The sequence below is a fragment of the Xiphias gladius genome, chromosome 19 (genome assembly GCF_016859285.1).
Source record: "Xiphias gladius isolate SHS-SW01 ecotype Sanya breed wild chromosome 19, ASM1685928v1, whole genome shotgun sequence".
Classification (NCBI taxonomy): Eukaryota; Metazoa; Chordata; class Actinopteri; order Istiophoriformes; family Xiphiidae; genus Xiphias; species Xiphias gladius.
Genome location: NC_053418.1, coordinates 21,006,882 through 21,030,930, shown reverse-complemented (window position 1 = coordinate 21,030,930; position 24,049 = coordinate 21,006,882). Strand labels below are relative to the sequence as shown.

The window sequence follows — 24,049 nt, the reverse complement described above, 5'->3', positions numbered from 1 at the left end:
CTTAACCTTTTCTATTTACATTGTTTTACCCTGCTCTTCTATGAATACATTTATTTTTGTTCATATTTATCTCTTAATTATTTTATTCCCACTCGTTTTATCATCTTTACATAACCTTGAGAGGTGCAGTGTGTTCTGGCACCCATTCTTTATGAGTGCCTATCTACAAGGGACTCTGGCCATTCATAAACTACTTTTTTACATTAGCTAAAATTCAGCAAGAACCTGAATTTCTTAAGGAAATAACATCCTGGGAAAGCTTTATACAACATGTAATGTAAAACAACACAACGATCAGAAGAACTTCTATAAAGAGTGCAGTGCTAAACAAAATAGATTATATAAATAATAATAAAAACTTTATTTGTATAGTACTACTCAAAACAACCATATCAAAGTGCTTCACAAGATCAGGACAAATGGAGAAAGCAGGAAGACAATCAATCAAAACAAAAATCACAGTGAACAATTAAAATAGCAAATAAAACTGTTAAAAGTAATGGTAAAATAGAGGGAAGCTTATAAATTTGTGGATAGTTGCTATGGACAGAGGGATCAAGACCAGGTTTTTTTAGAAGTGGCTGGACACTAGCGGTGTTAAAATAATCGGGGACACAACCAGAACATAACTTAGTAACTACAGTGCACGATCCAGTTACTTCACCCTAGATATTCCTGATGTTGGCAAAACTGGTTTCAGGTACTATGCACCATTTGAATGGAATGAGCTGCAAACAGCCCTCAAACTAGAGTCTTACATCTCGCCTGGAGATTTTAAAGCTTTATTATCTGATTTTTATGATTCTTTTAACTTTTTTCCTTAATTCCTTGTTTCTTAGTTCCTTGTATTATGTAGTTGTGCTGTCTTTGTTTGTTGATTGCTTCTTTTTCTCAGGTCTCCCTTGGAAAAGAGATATTAATATCAATTAGACTGCCTGATTAAATAAAGATTAAATTTAAAAAATGTTATGCATACTTTGATAATGTAGAGAAATATGAATTTAATGCCATGGTCATTTTTGTTGTTCTTTTTTGCTACACTGTATTTATCTGAGAACTAACATTTAAGAGAATAATTTGAATATGGTTATAAATGGAAAGCATGTTATAGGTTAATGAAACATGATACCATTGTTCATTTAAACTAATATTATTATCATTATTATTATCATCATTGTCGTTGTTGTTTAGGTATTCATTTTGTTGGTATTTTAACACTCTGAAAGAGGCCACTTTTCACAATAAGTACTTTTGCAATTCATAGATGTTAGTACCCACAAAAATAATGGTTTAATTTGTTAGTAAAAATGTATTTTACTTTTATTGCAATGCATATTTGTATGTCATAATTGTACTATTTGATAATGAGACAGAAATGCGATCAATTAAATGTAATGTACATTGATACTGCTTAGCCTTTTCTCTTGACAAATTGCATTTAGGATGAATGTGGGTGTAATTACATCTTTCTGTGGCAAACTGCAAAGGAAACAGATTCAAACATAAGACTTAATATTATATAAACTGTACTAATTTATCTAAAGGCAGGTAAAAAAAACCAGAGCAAACACTGACAATATTATGCTGCATGGGCAAATGTATTTAGTCTGACATGAATTAAATTTATATAATCATGCAAGCTTTTGATTATTATGCGATTGTGCATGTATAATAATGCACGTTAAATCTGATACATCATAGTGCTTTTCAAGGGTGGGGGCTAGAAAGCAACAGATTCCTGATTGATTAGAAAAAGACAGCTTACACAGAGAGAGCTGTAGAAAAAATCTCTTGCCGTCTATCCTCCAAGGTACAGAGCGTTTGAAAAGTACCTATCCAAACTATTTGCACTGATTTCAACTCCAGATAACACACACTTTCCCCTCTTTATCACTGAGTCCTTGTCAACCATTATTTATTGTGCTGGCTGGATGGTGGAGCAAGCTGGTTATCTGGACTCCGGTATGGGTGAAGGGTAGTTTCCTTGGAAAAATCTTGGCTATCAGAAAGGATATAAGCCCTTCGCGTGATGGAAATAGGGGGATCCCTCAAATATCTGCAATAACCAGCAGGATCTCTCTCATAACAGGGAGGGCGTCAAATCATCTAACAGCAGGATGTTTTTTGATTTCAAGACGACCAACTATAAGCAACTGCATTTGATTCTTAATTTCACACTAATACATCCCTGACTTTATTCTTAAACTTTTTTATAGAAGTTGTGTTTGTATTGAGCAGTGACTAAATCATTCATGTGAAACTGCTGATACTCCTCCACAACAACACAAAATATGACCACATAACCGGGCTCTTTTCTCTGCAGTAGCCTGGCACATGCACGCTGCATGATGCAAGCCTAAACAGTTTCGGTCTGCTTCCATCAACTTAGGCCTTGTTTACGAACCGGACTTTCTCTACGTGGTGTTTCTATTTGGGTTTCATCCTGACCGGTCACTAGATGAGGGATGTTTCTACTTGAAACTCAAACATGAGAGCCTGATGTATGTGACGGACAGCTGACATGGCACAGACTGGTACTGAAATCTGCACTGGGAGCAAACTGAAACGTCTAAAAACTTTAAATACTTGTTTTACTCTGCTGAGACTGGTGAACTTTGACCTTTAAACTCTGAGTAAATTATGCATTTCACAGAACTGTACATGAAGCTCTAGCTTCCTTCTGCAGGACGCATTTTTCGGATGGTAACCCTCATATGCCCGTTTCATTAACCTGGACAAAAAAAAGAAAGAAAGAAAATATGCATCGGAATTGGAACAGCTTCCTATTACTTCCTCCAACTATTGGTTCAAATTAGTCCACCCCCTTCCATTTGTCTCATTAGTCAATGCTAGTTAGAGTGAGTTGTGACATTTTAGGATGTTGGTCATATATGCAGCGGTTGTTGTCACTGTGTAGGTACGTAGGTGTCACTACCCTCTGAGTCACTTTATACTGTGTGAGCATGAGTTTTATTCTTCATTCAGTGATCCTCTTTGGTCAGATGGTGAATGAGTCACTAAATGTCTGTCTAGTTGGAAGGTAGTGAATTTCCAAGGGAATCGGCCATCAATAAAAACCGGGAGGCATTACAGCTTTTTAACAACACACACTTTGTTTGCTATGGCAGGGAAAGCACAGGTCTAATTAAAAACATGAAATATGGCTCTGTTCCCCTGGATCCCAATGAACCATAACATTGACACACTGACATGTTTTGCAGCCAATGTTAATATTAATTGCACTTGTTCTTTTCCTGCTATGAAATATCATAACATATGAAAGAAACCTGTTGCTTGCTATTCTCGCTGAGTGGCAGAGACATCCCTGTATGGCCAACTGACCCTTTTCCAAACCATATCACCGCAGCTAATGAAATCAGACTCACATCAGCAGGTATTGACAATAATAATTCCAACATAACCTCAATATTACTGTCAATGTATGCTTGTTAACTTTGCGATTCAGACTGACCAGTTGACTACATTAGCTGCAGCTGTGTTGAAAGGCAAAGTATAACTAAAGTTTCATACTGGATGTTAGTTTGTACTGCTTATTCTTGACTTTTCATGAATCTCTGAACCATATTCTGCCGACACCAGAGATTATACTATGAAATTATAGGGTGTAAATTAAAATCAATACTCTAATCAGTGCAAGAAATCCAATTGAGAGCAGTGATTAAGAATGGAGGCAGAGAGAGACACGCTCTATGTCAAACCATCATGTAGATAAAAATTGTCTGGGTTTAGTACATCAAAATGTTTGGCCCCTCACTGCTTTGAAAGACATTTAGAGATCATGAATGTCTGTCTATTCTCAATAAAACAAAATTCTTAGGGAATCATGAATTTATTCCAGAAAAGTCAACATATCCAGGACAAAAACATTTTCTATCCCTATTAAAAATACATTAACGTGAGAAATAAAGTAAAACACATGGCTCATTTGGAGAGTTTTGACATTTTAGTACTAAAACAAGTACAAATAAAAAGTAAAAAAAATTCATGCAATCGTTTTCAAAGTTCAAAAGTAATGCTCACTACCTGAACTTTAAAATACAGTGAGTATGAAAATGGAAAAAAATAGACGATTCAAAATCTGCGTTGTTTATTAGGTCCATAGTCTCCAGGTCCAGGGAGGCCTCTGGGGAAGCCACCCTGGCCTCCTCCAGACATGTTGTTGGTTCCTGGCCCTGCCATCACTGGAGTATTCTCAGCAGCCATGCCCATATGCATCCTCATGTCTTGCTCCCTACTTTCAGAGAAGTTGCCTCTGAAGCCCTCCTGCTGCCTCTTCATCATTTCCTCGTTGCGCATCCTCATCTCTTCCTCTCTCCTCCGGCGTTCCTCCTCCTGCCGGAGCTCAGCCTGTTTCCTTTTCTGCACCTCCTGACTGTGGAGCTCCTCCATCCTCCGCAGCTCCTCCTGCCGCCTCAGCAGGTCCTGCCTCATCAGCATAACCTGATGCTCGTGTCTGGCCGCCTCCATCTCGGCCTCCAGCTTCTCCTGAGCCTCTTTCATGTTGCGGTCCACCATTTCGTACTGCTGCTTCTCCATCTCCATCAGGGCCTTCCAGCGCATGGCATATTCATACTCAAAGGTACCTGGCTGAGCAAATCGAGGTGGCTGCTCACGCTCTTTATGATACTGCTGGTTTTTGTTTATGAGCTTTTCTGAGAGTCCCTCCTCTTCATCGAACTGTTCCATAGGTTCCACTGTAACAGGGCGAGGGAAAGCTGTGAGAAGATAGGCACCATCACTGCACTTATCCAGAGCTTTTCTTGCAGCTGGCTTTGAGGTGTACTCTACTATTCCCTTCCCCGTGGGTCTCCCTCGGTCATCCACTATGACCACAGCTCTTTCTATCTGACCAAAGACGGCAAAGGCCTCCTCAAGCAGCTCGTTGGACACAAACTCTGGCAAATTTTTCACAGATAAAGCAGCACCGTGTGTTGCAAACCTCACCCGTATGGGCCTGCCCCTGAACAAAGTATCGTCCAGCTCGGCTCTGGCAATCTCTGCTATGATCCTGGTCTCCAGCCGGATGAAGCCGAAGCCTCTTTCCTTGTTGACAAAGATCTCATTGGCCTTCCCGTACTTGGCGAACAGCTTCTCGATGTCCTCTTCGGTAACTCCAGTTGGGAGGTTTCCTACAAACAGCCTGCTGCGCTGGGTGAAGGTCTTCTCCCCGGGCTTCCTGAAGCTGTGCAGGTCCAGGGTTAAGGCCTCACTCGGGCTGGTCTGCTCGCTGGTATCAGGCTGCTGGCCGTTGGTGTTTATTCCTCCCGGTTTTTTCTGGTCTCCCGGGCGGTTGGGTCCGTGGTTCTGCTGGGGGCCTCTGTTTCCTTGCATTTTTGTAACAGAATTTAAACCCGAGTCGACGGATCGCTCGATATATAAAAGATGCAAACTCTTAGCGGACAGTGGCGCACAAAGAGCTGCGAAAATGGCGAGGCTGCGTGCTGCTGCGACGCTATTGTGACCTCAATTCAGTGCGCCGTATGGATATGAATGTGTGACGTAACCTCTGTGTGAATCTGAAAGAAAAACAACGAAAAAAAATGTAGACCATTGTCTTCTTTTTTTATATCTTATATTATGTGTGCTCAGCATACCCCTTGCCTCTAAAAGTCGATGTATGTCATTTCCGTTAAAGTTTATGATATATTAGGTTATTGTTTTGGTAGCGGTGGTACGTACGATAATAGCCTATTTTTTTCTCGCGAGAATACGCGTACGCCTTGAAAAAAACGGCGATGTTGTCGGGATTTTTTCGCGGGAATGGTTTCTTTCGCTCGCTGACAAGGCGTGAAAGATAAATATAACTTCATACCTTATTTAAGACGGGCAACAGTTGAAGCACGACTTTCCCTCTGCAAAGGTAAGGTCGTTAAATCTGTTTAATTAGCGATATTATCAAAAAATAGTCGACAGGTTTTGGAGGAGCATAGGCAGCACTACAGCTTCCCTTAACGCCAGGCTAAAACCTGGACTTGCTAGCCTTTTAAAACCATCGTGTGAACGTGGACGGCAGCCACGAACTGTGCATGTTACATAGAAGATACAGTTCTACTAACTTGTCCTCTGTCTCTGCTTCAGGACAGCCATGTTCTCCGACCTGAGCGCCCAGAAGGAGGGCTCCTCTCTGCTCTGCCGCCCTACCTCCGAGGACCAGGGGCCGGTGTTTGAGAGGATGACACTGGCCTACAGTCCCTGCTCCGAGCGCTTCAGAGTTGGGGAGAGAAGCTTCAATCGCCAGTATGCTCATATTTACGCAGCACGGCTCATGCAGATGAGGCCCCTGCTGTCAACGACAGCCCAGCAGAAGTGGGGTAAGCTCAGGACATTTTTTACCTACATCTGGGAAGCATTTCAGTTATATGTTCATGTATTTTTTCATTTGTTTGTCTTTTTCCTTCTCTGCCAGGATCGGAGGTGCTTATCAGGAAGCTGTGCGATCTTCAGACAGGGGAGCAGTGTTGCATTGTGGGCACCTTGTTTAAGCGTATGGATTTGCAGCCGTCCATTCTGAAAGAGATCAGTGAGGAGGTTGGTAGACATGCTAAATTCACCAGCTGACCCTCTACATCATAGGTGAAATGAATCAGCTCTCTGGGAAGTATTGTGTACCATCTCTGCATTTCCTTTCCCTTTCAGCACAACCTGTTGCCCCAGCCTGCACGAGCCAAATACATCAGTGAAACGGATGAACTGATTCTGGAAGACGAGCTCCAGAGGATCAAACTAGAGGGCAAAATTGACAGAGACAAGTGTGTCACAGGTCAGGATTTCTTTTCAGGATGTCTCCCGATGATCAGATTGGCTGTGAACATGTTTCTTGTATGTCATGGCACTTTTTTTTTCCTCTCAGGTAGTATTGTTGCAGTATATGGAGCTGAGAGGAACAATGGGAAGTTCACAGTTGAGGACTTCTGCACAGCTGATCTCCCTTTGCAGACTGCAAGAGCTGCACTCAACTCAGACAGGTGAACACACACACACACACACACACACTTTAAGAACTTAAATTCTAGCCTTCTGTGATATTAGATTCTAATGGCCTTGTCTGTCTATTCAGGTTTGTGCTCCTGGCCTCGGGACTAGGTTTCGGTAGTATTCATGCCGATAGCATGCTGGGGCTGCAGTTGCTGGTTGACATGGTAACCGGGCAGCTCGGGGAGCAGGGGGAGCAGAGTGGAGCAGCGACAATTTCCAGGGTCCTACTGGCTGGAAACCTCCTGAGCCAAAGCACCCAGGACAAGGACGCATCAACGAAGGTGACTGGAACTTATTTAACCTTTTACACACATTTGATTAAGTCTATAGTGTTACTGTTTCAGTAAAGAAGAGAACAGATACAGGTTGGATTTTGTGTGTGTGGGTGTGTGTGTGTGTGTATAATACACTATATTATATTATATTATTATTATATTATTATATTATATAATGTTTTATCTCTCTCTCTCTCTCTCTCTCTCTCTCATATGTACTATTTTACCCTTATCTGTTTTCAGGCTAAATACCTCACCAAGAAGACTCAGGCTGGCAGTGTGGAGGCCATTCGTCTGCTGGATGAGTTGCTGCTTCAACTAGTGGTGAGTCTACATCTGCTCTGTTAGGCTGTATGTATGCACTTACACTCAGTTTAGCACCGCTAACTGCAGTCTCCAGTGGCCATGAAGTTGAATCAACACCTCTCTAAAACTTCAACACAAACTGAAAATTATAACCTTCATGAAGGTTGAATTTATTGCAGGACTGTGGAATTATGTTCCATTAGTTTTAGCTAGTTGGACCTAATAAACTGCCTACTGAAAATACATTTTCATTTTATTTTCAAGATTTGTCTGCTGCCCAAGTCTGGAATGACATAACATGAGTTTACATTAAGATGGACAATTGACTGTTTCGTGATATTTTACAGATGAAAGAATTAATAAAAAATAGTCAGAGATATGTTGATAAAGAGATTAGTGACTCAAGAGAGAAGTGTAAAGAAAGTTGAATATAAGTTTAAGGAAGAGGTAATTTGAATCTGTAGAAAAGGTGAAAAGTTTACTTTCAGTTTTTGGGGTATGCCAGAAAATATGATTTAATGTGAGTAAGTTCAGAGTACCATTAATGTAACATTATTGTTTCTAATGTTATTTGCCACTACCTTGTTCTGTTATAGGCCTCTGTTCCAGTGGATGTAATGCCAGGCCAGTATGACCCAACCAACTACACTCTCCCACAGCAGCCTCTCCACCGCTGCATGTTCCCCCTGTCCTCGGTGTACCCCACATTACAGCTGGCATCAAATCCATACCAGGCTAACATTGATGGTGTGAGGTGCGCCCTATCACACACACGCACCCTGTGCCATCTTGCATTTAACATTTAATCGGAAGTGAGTGTGACAACATGTTTAGGACCCTGTTTTGTTTGTTTCCACTAAGGTTCCTGGGTACATCGGGCCAGAATGTCTGTGACATTCAAAGGTACAGCAGCATGGATAGTCACCTGGAAATACTGGAGGAAACGCTACGACTCAGACACCTGGCCCCTACAGCACCAGATACTCTCGGTTAGTCAGACAAGTTGATGCAGCATAAAATATGAACCCTGTGGCTTATAGGGGTTCAAATTATTCACACTCTTTTTCTGTACATTTTGTGTCAGGTTGTTACCCATTTTACCAAAAAGACCCTTTCATCTTGGAAGAGTGTCCCCATGTTTACTTCAGTGGCAACGCCCCAACCTTTGGGTCCAAACTTATCAAAGGTCAGTGTGTGATGTGTTTATGTATACATTAAAATAAAAAAACTTGTTGGATGATCACTGTTATTTTATTATTTTTTTAAACACATCAAATGAACAAAATAATCACATTATTTCAGCCATATTCCATTTGAACCTCCCTTACACTATTGTCAGTATATGTCTTCTGTTCATGCCAGGTGCTGATGGCCAGGAAGTCCTTCTGGTTACCATCCCAGAGTTTAGCAGCACCCAGACAGCATGCCTGGTCAATTTACGCACGCTTGAATGTGAGCCAGTCTGCTTCTCTGCCTTCACCACTGACGACGACGATGAAAGTGAGATGAACATCAGCCACTGAGGGTCCATATCGACACACAGTACAACTTGCTTAGACTTCTCGGACACAGCTCATGTATATTCAGAGTCAATTTTCTTTAGTAGAGACTAATCAAATATACATAGGGCAAACAATTACAGCCCTTGCTACACTATTGGTCTCCAGTATCATAAAGATCAATGAATTGCTGCTAAAATAGCCTTATGAAGTTGCTTCTAATTTTTCCTTTTAAGATGATTTTTTTCTATAAGACTGTAAGAGAGAAACAGCACTTATATTCCAGCATTCTACTGCTAAACCAGAAATCAGTGTTCACAAATGTGCTGAAAAAAGAGAACACAAGCATTTTGTATTAACAAGCCTTTATTTGAAAAATAACTCTTCTACCTCAGCTATGTCTGAGGACACATGACAGAAGACTCTTTCCCTCCTCTGACTCTGTTGCCAACTGTTAATAAATGCTTTAAACTTTTTTAATGTGAACTGTCAAACTGAAATGATGCCATTAATTAACAGGGTCAGTTTCTGTGAAGCGGCATTGTTTCAAGTGTTAAGTAATAGATACACTATCTTTACACTATCTTTATACAATTCATATTGTTAATATTCTGTACATTCCCATTCCTCTTTTGATTCTTTATCAACCTGCTTGAGGTACAACGAGGCAGGGAGAACTACAAGTAGGAGAGGACGGTTGTTTACAGAAACAGGCTGTGTGTTTGGTTTAATAGTCATCGATCTTATACTCATAGTTATAATCCAGGATGGAGTCTGTGAACCCGCCAGGCGTCGAGGACTGTCCCTCCTCTATGTGCCACGAGTCGTACCAGGATGTGGTGGTCTCTGGTGTTGTGGGAATTGTGGTTGTGGTTGCAGTTGTTGTTGTTGTTGTTGTTGTTGTCGGGGGTAACGCCGTCGTTGATCTTAGCCTCAGTAATCTCTGTTGCCGAAGGCGACGGATACGAGCTATCCTGAGCCTCCTTTGCCGTTCAGCACTGAGTCGTGAATTCGGTGAATACCTATCGTTGCTATCAACCACATGCCTGTTGCCATTAACAACTGCAGGATACTGTGTTCTGGAGTTGCTATAGCTGAGTCGAATTGGCTTATTGCCATGGAGGGCCATGATCTGCAGAGAAATTAAGAAATTGCTTTAAGTAATAGATTGACATGTATTGAGGGGTCGTTAGTTCAGGATGGCAATGTCTTACTTGTTTAATGCGGTCCCAGTTGGACTTTGCAAGGTTGAAGCTGCAGGCGGTTGCTCCTGACTGGTAACCCACAACACAAAGTTTGGTCACAGGGGAGAAGCCCTCAGCTCGAGCAGTCACACGGTACTCCCCTGGGTTTAGCAGCCTCCAGTAGTCTCCTGTTGAAGCTACAGTGGAAAAAAGGGGACAACATTTTTGTTTTAAGCACAGAGGGACCTATATTATGTTTTAAAACACCTGACTTAAAACATATGAGGAGACTCAGGAAGGGAATAGAGAGAAAGTGTTTCACCAGACCTGTAGTGACGTCATGGTTTATCCCCTCTACAGACACGGTGGCATTTGCAATGGGGTTCCCCTGCTGATCCTTCACAATGCCCCTGATGCCACGATGCACCTAGATAGATATAGAGGGCAAATTGCTGAGGGGGATCGCCAACACAGTGGACTGACTGATACGACAGACTGACATTGCCATCGATAAAGCCATGCTACTATATATGAAAGGGCTTGGTTGGTAAATTGAACTAGACACGTCTTATTGGGCTGTTGACATTGGCCAAATATAATTACAATTAATATAGGATGTGTTGCGTTTGACCAAGTGTTACTCAAAGCAGAGTTCAAAAGAGATACTTTTGTACACTTAACTGAGTAACGGTAAAGAAAAAAAATACTAGCAACACACACTGTGTGTGTGTTACTGACCTGCTCCATGAAGATGAGCATTGCTTCTCTGTTCTTCTCCCACTCATACGCCAACTCACTCTGATGAGGGAACTTATCACAGCCCAGGAATATGGACAACTCAAAACAGTTGGTGTGAAGGTAGCTGAAGTCATTCATACCTGGAGGGAAGTACACACACACACAAACATTAACCTCAGCTTGAAATGCACATATTGTCCACCAGGGTGTGTTATAAACATATGCAAATAGTTCAAATGAACCAACATGCCTCTACTTACTGCCTGTGATTGGCTTCCATTTGGCCCTGTTGACAATGCCAAGCCCCCCTGCAGCAGCGTCTCCGTGGCAGGAGCCGTGGTAGTTTTGCGTCATGGTCAGGTGTGTGGAGGCGTAGGAGACAGCCAGCCACCTAAAGAGGGACTCGTCTGCAATCACCCGAGGCTCATCCTCAGGCTCAGAGTACTGGTAGCCGGCGCTTCTTCCTCTGTCATCCTCCTCTTCCTCTCTGTGGTCGTAACCTTGGTTGTAGCCATGGTTGTAACTGTGGTCGTAGCCATGGTTGTAGCCGTGGTCGTAGCCGTGGTCGTAGCCGTGACCCCTCCACTCCTCCTCTGGCTCTGTGTATCCCCTACTTCTCCAGTCTTCCTCTGGCTCCTCGTGGTAGCCCCTTCCCCACTCTGTCACATCATAACCTTCTTCCTCATACCTGTAAGAAATTAATTTAGTTGATCTATTTAACTTGACTGTAACTGCAGCAACAGAAATAAGTGAAAATGAGAATTTAGGAAATAAATGTGTGTGTAAAGCAGGGGAACAAAAACAGAATACAGAGGGAGATGGAGAGAGTAAGTCATACTGTCTCTTCTTGCGGCTGTGAGGTTTCTGGCTCTGCGAAGGCTTGTTTAGACGCAAGCTGTCAAAAGGATAGGCCACAATTTTCTCCCCGGCCTGGAAGTTCGCACCCAACACAAATGGATGGCTTTTCATCCAGGAGATTATGGCCCTGGTTTCCACAGCAATCTGGAACAAAAACAGGAATATCAGGGTCACACAAATAGTGGAGAGAAACCCCATGTAGGCACAGTATCCCCTCATTTTTGCCATGGAGTCGACCATAACCTATTTTACAAGAAATAATAAAAAGAAAGTTTTTCAACCATTTCATAGTGAAATATAATAGACTTCTGTTAAATGGTGACCAGTTGCCCCCCCATCAACCCTTCACTGTAGGTCTTAGTCCTCTGCATTTCTGATTAGCAAATTGTAAATACACCCTCCTCCTTACAGAGCTGTTGGTCTCTAAGTTTTCCGGTATGGGTACGTGATGGTTGGGGGTGAGTTTGGGCACCATGCCCTTATCTTCAGCTTCCCACAGGATATTGTTCAGGTCAGGGAAGTTCTGAAAGATGTCAAAGCCTTCATCAGTGAAGTGTCCAGTGGTCCAACTGCTCAGTTCTGATCCCTGTCGAAAAGAGGAATTGGATAAAGGTCACATTCAGTTCACTTTGATTCACTGGCATTTCCTGTTTCTTCCCTGCTTTTTTTTTTTTTGCCATCTCATTAGAAAAAAATGTGAATTTTGACCGCTTCAAAAGCTTCCTCCTGTCCATCAGGGTTGAGCGAGGGCACCAGGTGGATGCGTGTTCCCTCAACCAGCCGCTGGGCTCTGGGGTTTCTGTCTTTGTACTCTTTGCACAGGTACTGCATAAGGAGCAGAAGCATCTCCCGACCTACTGCCTCGTTTCCATGGAGACCTGCCGTGAAGCGAAATTCCGGCTCACCTACGGAGACAGGCGGACTAGACTGTAGTTGTTTTTCTGTTAAACATAATCTACTGATTTCCACCCGGTGTTTATTAGGATTTACTGGAATCATGAGTGGTGCCAGCGAGACCCAACCATCATCCGGTTTTAATTTCCACCAATCAGCATTTCAGTATCAGAAAGTGAGAGAAAACAGCTGCTTTTGCGTCTGGAATGAAAACATGCTTATATGATTTTATTTTAGCAATGGTAGTGCATTGCAGTATAAGCAATTCTATCCAAAACAGTTCTTTCTGCCTATTTCATAGGCATATAAACACCTTCCCACCTATTTCGTGCTCTGTGGGGTTGCCAGAGATGATCATGGCCATGATATCCAGTCCTTTGGAGCTGCGGCCCAGGCTGTAGATGCTGGTGATGTTGGGACACTCCTCATTCACTGACTTCATAAGCTGAACGTGTGAGATGATGGAAACATTCATTGTGCAAAGTATTGTTTATCATTATATGTAGACATATTCATACATTATTTATGAAACAGCTGATGGTTAATGATGAACATGGCCTCAGTGTGGAAAGACCATTTGTTGCCCTCTGGTGGCTGAAGTATGTAACTGGGCTGAACTATGTAACTGAAGGAATGAGCCCTCTGCAGGGGTTTTGATATCAGTTTCCATTAAAGTGGATAAAAGCAGACCTCCTGGCTCAATGATTAATTGTTTCTGGGAAATCATTTTGTTTTAGTCTTTGCGAAATAACTGAGGGTTTCCTGTGGAATGCAATTAGCCAGCAGGCGTTCAGGGGCTTGTGTGCAGGGATACTCACTGCAACCATCTCTGAGTAGCTGTGATGTTTGAACTGCAGGTAATCCACTGGAGTCACTTCATTTTGCCTGTACTGGACATCCACTGGATCTGTGAGGCAGAGGGGAACAAAAACACATTATTAATTTTGTGTGTTTTAGTGTGTGTGTGTGTATGTATAGTATGTGTGTGCGTGTGTGTTTGAGAAGCTCACCTGGCTTCGGGCAGCCTAGGACCTCCAGCCTCATGCACAGAGAGCCATTCCAGCTCTGAGGGATGATCCGGATGTAGCGGGCCAATACGGGCTCTGCCAACTGGTTCATCACTGGAATGTCCTTATCACTGTTTCCAAAGAACAACTGGACAAGAGGGGACACATTGGAGGAAAGTGAGTCAGGGAAGGAGAAAAGAGACATCACATATGGTGCCCAAGGAAGTGAGATGGTTTTAGGTGAACTCACCCAGTCAGCATACCCATCATGGATGGTGGTCCATTCACTGGTGTCATTGCTGAAAGCTAGGAAGTAGGATGTCACGTAGTCACTCCTGCAACAAGACAACGTGCGGGCAACGGGTTGATTTTAGGGATGGGAGATTAAGTGTATTTATGTGTTTTGTGTGTGTATTTGTCTTACTCATTCACGGAGTCTCGTCCCTGAGTAATGACTCCAGTGAACTCTGTCTCCCTGCGAGCATCTACCTCAAACCAGTGGATTCTGTCCTCCGAGTTTGCACACCACGCCCCACCTCTCATGTTTTCCTCATCATCAGAGCCCTAGGAACCACAGGGCCAGAACACATGCTGCTGGATCCTTTGACCGAGTGACATTTTGAGCACAAACTGCAAATCAACTTTTGTGCAAATTCATATACTGCACATACCTTATAGATGCTAGGATGGCTTGGATTTATAGATTTATAGATTTTTAAGCTGATTTACTTACTTAGCTGCTAAAAAGATTCTTAGACAATATTGCTGAACATAAGCTGCCAAAGCAGCTACTGGAAGTGACCGACTCCGCAATAGCAGTAATTATTGTCCAACATGTGGCTGGTGTTTATTTCAAGGCCTGGCACTATGTGTTCTGCTCTGATCGTGTACCTGCATGTTGAGGCGTGCCCTGTGAGGTGAAAAACTATACTGCGACATAGAGGAGGCTGTTAGCTGGTCTGGCTCGATCTTATGGGACTCCATCCCCAGGGGAGGGCACTCTGCCACGTACACAGACACACAACAGAGAAAATCAAATGATATGATATGTGCTGATACAATGATATTATATCAGCAAAGGTTATGCAGTGTTCTCCAGATTTAAACAGACGCTGACTTACTCTTTGGCTCTTTGTAGACACGTGGTCTGTTCTTGGCCCGCTCCTCTGCCTCTTTCAGCTTCTGCACTCTCTCTGGCAGAGGTCAGAAAAACAGTCTTAATGCAAAATAAATTGAACCATCTTGGCTGAATATTTTTTCTTTCTCTCTCTCTGCCCAGAAATGATCTAGGAACTCATCATTATTTTGCAAATGTTATGTGCCAAGAATCCCCAAGAGGACCCGGAGAGCCAGAGTACGTTAAAAAAAACCAAAACAAAACAAAAAAACAGATGTTGTGACTTCCCTCCCAGTCCAAGTGTGCTCTTTTCAAACTCGGATCATCCTGACCCAGAGGGTTTACTATTGAAGATGAATCCCATTTATTACTATTGTTCATATTCTGACACACTGAACTGTGTGACTAATTTACACACTCTAGTTTATTACTGCTGTTATAGCTGCTATAAGTCTTTCTGACAGTAGGAATGTAAAACTTTTTGTAAGTTCACTCACCTACCGTACACACATGCACGCACTGACACACACTGATACATGTACGTGCATACACACATCTGCTTTTGTGCCTCAGTGTTACAGATGAGATTTCGAGCCTCAGAAACTTCTAAACTTATGCTCAAAGTTAGCTAAAAATGCTTTTCAATTTAAACCCTGATTGCAGTGATCCACACACAAAGGAAGTGCCCTATTGACACCAATCCTGACAGTGTTATACTGTATATCATAGGCTCAAGGCTTGACTAGCTAACCTTACTGCACACAGCAGACGTGGCAAAAAAAGAGCAGACTGTGGTATGAATACTTTAGAATCCTACATTACAAGGTCCTCTGCCTGCTAATTCTCGCCTTTTGTCTCTTTCCTTTATCACTCACCCTAATCCACCGCATGCGGATCATTCTCAGCTCACTTCCCCCTCTCACCCTCATTGTTTGCAGTCTGGCTCACAAGAGATTTCTCAACTTTTTACAGGCTTAATCTCCCTTTTTTTTTTTTTTTTGGAAGAAACTTGAACTTTTTTTCCTGCCATATGAGTTAAAGCCAGTACCAAAGGCCTGCTGACATTAGTGTGGTGGGAAATCACATCTGCATTCCCTTATCAACTGAAATGTGAGCACCTTTGAGCTGTTATCTATTACTACTTTGGCTCTTAGGCCACAGGACATGTTCTTTGCTTTGGCAGCTACAGTTCCGCATGTAGACTGACATGAGTGTGCAGAGTGCTGTTATGTAAGGAAAAAAAAGATCCACATTTGGGTTTTCTTACCTCTCTCTTCCCTCTCTCTCTCCTTTTGTGCTCTCTCTCTCTCTTTCTCCATCCATTTGTCGTCTGTCTCGTCTTCTTTTCTCCCTGTGGGAAACAAGAAAACCCTGTATAATTTTATAGAAATAGCTATAAATACATCAGCCCCATACACAGCAGTGTATATGCACGTATTTCTGGGTTTTTGTAAGCCGTTAGGAACCATAAACAGTAAAAAGGTCACAAAGGATCATTTATAAATCTGTAAGGTTGTTAACCTGGCCGTTGTTGTTTCTTTGCTTTTTGCTTTGTTGGCATAAGTCTCACTGCAGCTTAACAAAATTGGGTATGGATATGTTTTTGTGTGTGTGTGTGTGTGTGCGCGTGCATGCATGCATACTCATTCCATATTCATCGTAATCCTCATACCACGTCCCTTCATAGGGAGAAGTGGTTGTGGGTTCTTCTGTGTAAAAAAACAAACAAACACGAAGTCAGACAATTCATTCAGTCACTCAGAGGCACTACTACATGACAAGTGAGATTTTATGAGATTACATGATTTAATATGCAAAGTTTTACAGGTTAGTACAGCCCTTATTTATTCAACCACAACAAGTGTTGTCTGTTTGGATGCCACTGCAACGCCTACCATGTAATCAAGTTGTTAAATCTTTAATTTACATTTACAAGAATCATAACACAGTTGTGATCTGATGACAGGGCTTTTTCTTACTGCACAACAAAACTGTGGAAAGTTTTGTTGACTATGTGGAACAAAGCAAACCCACCCACTCTTGTTAGAAGAGTAAGGCAGGTTAGTTCACAGACTCACACTAATGTTATTCCCATGTGCTGAATTACTCCTGATTTCTCATCTGCTACCAGCCTAAAGGCACATAAGGAAGATAAGAGATTTTGAACAAATTAACTGGCTAATTAGAAATCTGTCATATTGACAGGTGGATGTTGATTTAATTTCTAATATGTTTTGGGACAGCAGTTACCTGGTAGAGTTTCTACTATGATTTCAGGGCTGACCTCTTTACCATCAGGGAATGGAAGGTTATCTGGCACCTCAACTGCAGGAGTGGAAAGAAAAGAGAAGGTCAAACACAGGGATTATTTGTGTCAGAAGCAGACTGAGAAACAGAATGTAATAGAAAAGGCACTATGACGGGCCAGTGTGAGTGAATCAGTGGAAATGCTGGAATAGCAGCGGTACAGGGCAGTATGCTGGAAACACAGAGTAATGAGAACAGGTCCAGTCCGGTCCAGACGAGTGTCACAACCACACGACACACTGTTTCCAGGATCTGATCCTGTGGAAAAATTAGTTCAGTCACTGCTGGACTTAAGGTGATAGAGGCTGGAGGAGATAGCAACGGTCATAAAAAAAGTTTTCAGCAAGAAGTGAAGGATACAAATTGTTCAGATGTAGAAAAAAACGGAAATAACTATTTAAAGTAAAATTTTCAGTTGTGGCAATAAACCAAGCCAGTCTCTTGCCTCAGCAACAGTGAGTCAATAGTTTTTTATCTTTAGCTGTGCTCATTGCAGATTGTTCTTCACAACGTCACAAAAATTATGTGGTCTTGGGTTCCTTAGTTGTGGAGCCATTTTCGAACCTATAGAATGTGCGTGTTGACTAAATGTCCATCTGATTGTTCACTTAACTCATCGAATCAAGTTTTCTAGAAACATTGTTAGCTTATTACATACCCACTACCCAGCATTCACTGTCTTTAGGTTAAAATTATCCAGGAAGCCATCTCTCTGATCAAAATTAAAAAACCAGAGCCTACTGATCCATGTTTGGATGTGTCTTGTCAGCAGCACAATAAAAGCAGTCGTGATGGGGTACTGTGGTGCAACCAGTAGTCAAACCTGAATCTGCTAGTGAGAAATAAATGCTATGGGAAACTTGCCCTAAAGTTGAGGGGATTCTGTGTGCCTTATTTTTTTTATTTTTCTCAGCTTCTCCATTTTTAATCTGCTGGCATTCTTCTGCATAAAAAAAACCCCATTATGTACAAAATATCAAAATCAAGCTTCAAAAACATAACTTTGGCCAAACCGTAATTGTCTGTATTCAAATCTTTTTTCTGTGCTGTTCCAATGACCCCCAGTGATTTCCCCCCCAGAGATCATTATTGTTCCATCTCATTTTACTCGTGTTTCATGAACTGTCACCTAGCAAGCATCCTCAATAAAAACAAAGCAGGGAGAAACAAAAACTCAGACATACATTTGGCGTCCCAGTAATCACTGTCATCTGTCCCAGCCTTCCCGTCAACCTCAGAGACAGGGGGCGTTGGTTCCACCTCTTTCCAGTAGCTATCATAGTTATCAGTCACGGGGGTGTATGGTTCTTTCTCGTCGGGTTTCCAGTAATAGTCGTAGTCGTAAGGCGCTGGGGTGGACTGCTCTTTCTCCTCTGGTTTCCAGTAGTCTTCGTAGGCGTCTGTTACGGGAGCATCTGGGTCTCCCTCCTCCGGCGTCCAGTAGTCATATGGAAGATCTGTGATCGGAGTGTCGGGCTGAGGCCTGGATGGTGTGGGATCAGCCTCCCAGTAGTCATCGTCCGGTTTCCAGTAATCGTCTGAAAGAGAAACAGACGGAAAGACTGGCTGATGGCGGGCTCAGATGTCTACAAAGACATTTGATATGGTTCTCAAGCTTATATGTCTATTTACTTTTATTTTACACTGCTTTAACTTTTCAAGTGGGATGCGACGGAAACATGCAAAACTACAAACAACCGGAGTGACCTCCCGTACAATTCCTAAAATTCCTAAGGGACTGTACACAAAATTAGAGGAATAGAAGGTCAGCTAAAGGGGAAGGTTATTTATTTTTTATTTGTGTCTTCATAATGAATGTGGTTTCTTCCCTTGCGTTCTTCTGTATTATAACTAGTTTTTAAAAAAAAGTTAAATGTGTCATATCAAAGTGGCCTGTATCATGATTCATATTCAGCCTTTTGTTATGTTTGTGATAAATTTGGAGATTGCTAATTCCCTTTTTAATTGACGCATTGTTGGCTATTGTGAAAATTATTATTATTCCATAAATATATTGAGGTTTAATTTAATTACAGCATCTCAAACAAGTATTCCACCATTCAGGAACAGGCGCAACAATGTTGGATACACAGTTGACTGTTTAAAAAAAAAGAAACCAAATAAAATCAGTGCAACGGAACCAGAGATACCGTCTTTTTTATTCCACGCATCCTTCTTCTTAGTCAAAATTGGGCGCCTACATTACCCACATTTCAACTTCACTTCAGTAAGAGATGTGGATGTGTCATGCTAGTAGTGGCTAGTGTACCCTCGAGCCTCTAGCCTGCAGCAGAGATGAGGAGCGTGCTGCGGAGGTCTGGTAAACTCACTTCTTTCTAACTCCACACCACCAGATTTTTTCAGTTTCAAACATGTAGTCTTCAGACCCAGTCGACGCTGACTCAGGTGACATCATTCGAGGCAATTTATCAGATTTCACACAGCTCCCTCTGGAGGCATAAGAGGTTTTATACGACTTCTTTTTATATAGTAGCACTCCCCAAGACCTCTAAACAAACTCTGTTTTGTAAAAATGGGTTGAGCTCCCCTTTAAATTCTTCATGCTTTGCCTTTTTTAACTGTTAATGGTTAAAAGAGTTGTACCAATCCAGTACTATATTTTGAGAGAATAGAGGGAGGGTGTTGTTTTATTTGTCATTGGTAGGGTCCAAATAGAATATTAATAATGCTAATCACACACACACACACACACACACACAAAAAGCCAGTCATTTTCATGAAGTCCCTAAGTGCGTGCCACTCACCAACATCCGGATAGGGGTAGTCTGTGTATGGCTTCGGTTCAGTGGTTGGTTCGGTCGGGATCGCTGGAGGCAGCAGACAGATACAAGGTCAACACCATTCATTCAAGTCCACCTCGTTTAAGTTCATACTTGGCTCACTGCTCTGTCCTGTCCTCACCTGTTGTGGTCGGTGGTAGAGTTGTGGTTGTTGTCTGCCTGTCTTTCTTCTTTCCCTTCTTGTCACCTTTGGGCTTTTTGGTGGCGTTGGGGTCCTTTGGCTCTCTGTTCTTCTTCTTGTCCTTCTTCTTCTTCTTGCCTTCCTCTGGTGCTCTCCTCACCCTACCAGAAATACCTGGAAAATCGAGGCAAACGAGAGAGGAGAGAAATTTTCCAAAACTCACTCAGTCAACGTTTTGTCAGAATCAAATTAAGCACATACAGTAACAGTCATGATCAGAATAACTGTACATGCATAAATTATCATCTTCTTTCTAAAAATGTATCCCAGACAAGTCCCCCATCATCAAGTGATAGAGACCAACAATGTCTTAGCAGGTTACAATTAGATCACAAATTATTAATTGATTAAAGCAAATTCATATTGAGGACCAAAGTATAACTCAAAGCTCATGTAATCCTGGTTAATATTTTGTGCAAATCCTTTATGAGCAATGCATTTGAGAGCCAGATGCATTTCAGTGGTTGCTTGAGGTCCATCAGTATTTCCTCTGAGGTTGTCCTAAATCCAGACGCGCTTTCATGGAAAACACTTCTCTCTCTTTCCATTAGCTGTGCTCCATTAACCACAATACGGTTTTAATGACACAAAATCTGTCCAGATACTCAATAAATATATCACTCTCACCTCAGCAACATCTTACCAGGAAAGGGTAAACCCATCAGTTGGACTCGTTAAAGAGCTAGTTTGGACTGATGTGTATTACATGTGAAGTTCAGTTAGAAAGCTCCAGAAAGTAGGCTCATTGGTAATGTGTATTAGTCTTAAAACCCAATTCTTCCAGCATGAATGTACACTAGAGTCAGCATTAATCAGCAACAGAGGGTTACAGCAACAGAAGCAGTGGAAAAGTCAGTGTCATAAAAATCTGTCTGCAAGATGCTCGACTCAGTGTCGTCTTCCCTCGTTTGGTGTGAACCAAAAAAACCTTATTGCCCCACTTATTCCCTGCTGTGGAGCAGTAGTAGTGGACAGGCGAGCACTTGTGCATCTCATGCCTTTTGGAGTTGTCAGAGACCAAATGGGTGTGTGTTTGTGTGTGTTTGCTCCTCTTTGTCATTTCATAATTCAGCCCATACCTTGTCTTCTCTGTGTAACAAATGTGTTTTTATAGTTAAAATTTGAATTTTCTCCGCTCACCTGCCTGCGCAGCCTCCTCTGTGTCTCTCTTGGCCTTGCTGCTGCTTCCCAGTGGGTGTGGGTCCTCTGCAATTCCTTGCTCACTTTCTGGGTCATCCAGGGACTCGTCTTGCAGCAGATCCCCTGCCTGCTTTTCTCCTTCAGGCTGCCAGAGAGAAACTATACCCCCAGCACTCTCCCCTCCTCTGGGTATCAGCATGCAGCACAGGGCCAGCAGAGCCACAGACCCAACCACAGTCTGGCTTTTCATACCTGCTGCTGTTCCAACTGCAAAATCCCTTTAGTCTGGAGTTTTTACTTACTTTTGTATCTCAGCCGTCTAAAGCTCAATCCAATTTGTTTGTCCTCCAAAAGATTTATATTTCAGCCTTTCTTCTTCGCGTCCTTTCCATGTGATCCACACTTTTACTCCAGCAGGGAAATCTCTGCGGCTCCACACGTCCCCACAGCCACAGTGTCAACCAGGCTCAGACGGGGCTAGACAGAGATGGAGTGGGAGGGGGGTAGGGATAGGCAGGGAGGGAAGGGAGGGGGGTTATAGAGAGAGACAGAGAGAGAGAGAGATACAGAGCTAAGCAACAATCCAGTCAAATGAATAGACTGGGTTCCTATTTGCCCTGCAGCGGGTCAGCTGAAATAATAGTCTAAGGCCACAGGATCCCCTTCTCCTGGCTGACGAGTCCGAACAGGTGCAGGATTCATACAGGAGATGGTTGGGGGGGGTGAGGGAGGGCAGGTAAGGCCTCAGACTGGGGGTTTGCACTTCCTGCGTTAGAGAAAGAAGCCAGTTTTTTTTCGTCCGCAGCTCCTGTCGAATTCCTCGGCAGAGAGCTCTGGCCCTACAGACTCACCAGCAAGCAGAATAGCAGGAGAGAGGAGTGACTCCTTGGACACAGAATTCCACAAGAGGAGGAGGAGAGAGGGGCTAAAGGGGGAGGATAGGGATTTTTTTGTGTGTGTTAACAAAACTAAACAGCAATTCAAAGAAAATGAAAACAAACAGGATTTGAACAGAAATTTTTTTCAGTCAAGGACTTGTTTTGGTTGGGAATGAATCTTTCCTTTCCATCTCGTCTGGGTGTTGCTCTTTCTTTCTTTCCTCAAGTTGTTGCATAGCTCACTTTCTCCCTTCTGGAGAAAAAGTTAAGGTAGGCAAGGCGTCCATGGCGGAGTACATCACACACACACACACACACACACACACACACACACACACACACACACACACGGGAAGGGAGAATTGTTTGAGCAGACGACAGAATTCTAATCTTTTAAATTTGGTTGTTTTCTTTGCCACCCCCCCTTCTCCTCCTCTTCCTATGTTAACTGTTTGGAGAGCCTGTCAGGGCCTTCAAATGCTGCACATGTTGTATATTTTGCCACCAAAGTTTTCCCTAAAAACTCCAGTCACCTGCACTCTTCCATGAGGGGAGGTATATTACCCAGAAGTGCCAGATGTTTGAATAAAGCAGTGTAACCAAAACACTGTACAGTCCAATGAAGCCCTATTAACTCTGCTCAGGGAGCGTCATAAGAACAATTTCCTCTAAATGTGTTTCAAACCGAACAAAGACAAGCATGCACGGAGGCAAAAAGTGTACGCAAACAGACATACGTGGTCAAATAATTTATTCATACACAGACTGTGAGGATGGTAAAACAGAATTCCATTTAAAAGACAGACTGTGGAGGATTTGATCTTAAGAACACTATATTGCAGCATGCAATCAAACCTATGAAAGATATGACTACGGCTGTGAAGAATGCAGCAGATAAGTCAGACTACAGTAAGGTCAAGCAGAGGCCTTTTTCAGTTGGCAAGGATACGGACACACAGGGGAGCCAGCTGGAACTGCTTTTTCTTTTTTTCACCCGAGCTATTTCACAATACAAAAAAGAAATGTGTATGTGCAGCGAACCATATGTCAGTCACTTCCATTATTTACTTGTAAGACATCGGTTAGAAGAAAGCCACAATAAAATATGTCTGTTATCTAGTGATGGAGCTTCTAAACTGTTCTTAGGTACAATTTTGAGGTACTTGTACTTTACTTGAGTATTTCCATTTTATGCTAATTATACTTCTGTTTCTCCAAATTTCAAAAACAAATGTTATTTTTTTATTCCGTGGATATCAGCTGCTACTTTTAATGGACAGCTATAGTTACTTCACAGATTACTTTACATACAACACTTGTGATTAGTTTATAAAATAAGGTACACTGTTATGGTTTAAATTACCCAATAGGTATAAGGTAATTATTAGCTGCACTGGCTACATTAAAGTGAGACTATGTAACTTTTGAAATAAGAAATAACACATTCTTCCTTTTACAAATGAAAAGCTGTAAGCAATCAAATGCACCGTAGCTCAGTTCAGCACACTAAGGAATTTTGCCACCACAGCCTTACTTGATCTGGTTTGACCGGTAGCCTATGGTGGCTAACAGCATTTTCAGACTAGCCCATGTAACCTCTGCGGAATGGAGACAACTGTAAAGTGACAGCTACAAGAACAAATTGTAGTATATGGCATTGTAAAATGTAAAAAGTAGTGTAAAAGTAGCACAGATAAAGAGGATTCATAATGTTAGTGAGCTGAGTCAGGAATGTCAGTTACACGGCATCAACAGTTGTTAGCTAACATTAGCTAACATTGGCCACCATAGCTAATGGTCTGAACAACAGTTTGTTTTATGGCTTATGATCTTAGCCTTTTATCTCTTTTCCAACCAAAAAAGTAGCA

General features: G+C 42.2%; 3 protein-coding genes across 4 annotated transcripts; 1 reads left to right on the top strand and 2 right to left on the bottom strand.

Annotated features, from left to right (window-relative positions):
• Positions 1-384: 384 nt before the first annotated feature.
• On the bottom strand, positions 385-5,621 carry nono (non-POU domain containing, octamer-binding). Its single transcript, XM_040155409.1, has one exon. The coding sequence runs from the start codon at positions 5,350-5,352 to the stop codon at positions 4,093-4,095; it is 1,260 nt and encodes a 419-aa protein (XP_040011343.1). The 5' UTR covers positions 5,353-5,621; the 3' UTR covers positions 385-4,092.
• A 95-nt stretch (positions 5,622-5,716) lies between these two features.
• On the top strand, positions 5,717-9,551 carry pold2 (polymerase (DNA directed), delta 2, regulatory subunit). Of its 2 annotated transcripts, none has more exons than XM_040155408.1 (11): positions 5,717-5,881; positions 6,105-6,332; positions 6,428-6,549; positions 6,658-6,781; positions 6,872-6,986; positions 7,079-7,277; positions 7,515-7,595; positions 8,174-8,331; positions 8,439-8,566; positions 8,662-8,763; positions 8,940-9,551. In XM_040155408.1, the coding sequence occupies exons 2-11, from the start codon at positions 6,107-6,109 to the stop codon at positions 9,098-9,100; spliced, it is 1,416 nt and encodes a 471-aa protein (XP_040011342.1). In that variant the 5' UTR covers positions 5,717-5,881; positions 6,105-6,106; the 3' UTR covers positions 9,101-9,551. The 2 variants fall into 2 exon arrangements, with proteins under 2 accessions (XP_040011342.1, XP_040011341.1); XM_040155407.1 differs by having other exon boundaries at positions 6,100-6,332.
• Positions 9,552-9,638: 87 nt separating this feature from the next.
• On the bottom strand, positions 9,639-22,171 carry aebp1b (AE binding protein 1b). Its single transcript, XM_040155406.1, has 22 exons — positions 21,304-22,171; positions 20,104-20,277; positions 19,947-20,009; positions 18,366-18,719; positions 17,125-17,199; positions 16,518-16,583; positions 16,142-16,225; positions 14,879-14,950; positions 14,649-14,758; positions 14,182-14,321; positions 14,008-14,092; positions 13,761-13,905; positions 13,569-13,657; positions 13,072-13,195; positions 12,565-12,761; positions 12,266-12,442; positions 11,837-12,000; positions 11,259-11,686; positions 10,999-11,138; positions 10,588-10,687; positions 10,291-10,457; positions 9,639-10,208 (listed from the first exon to the last, which is right to left on the bottom strand). The coding sequence occupies exons 1-22, from the start codon at positions 21,551-21,553 to the stop codon at positions 9,804-9,806; spliced, it is 3,609 nt and encodes a 1,202-aa protein (XP_040011340.1). The 5' UTR covers positions 21,554-22,171; the 3' UTR covers positions 9,639-9,803.
• Positions 22,172-24,049: the final 1,878 nt, after the last annotated feature.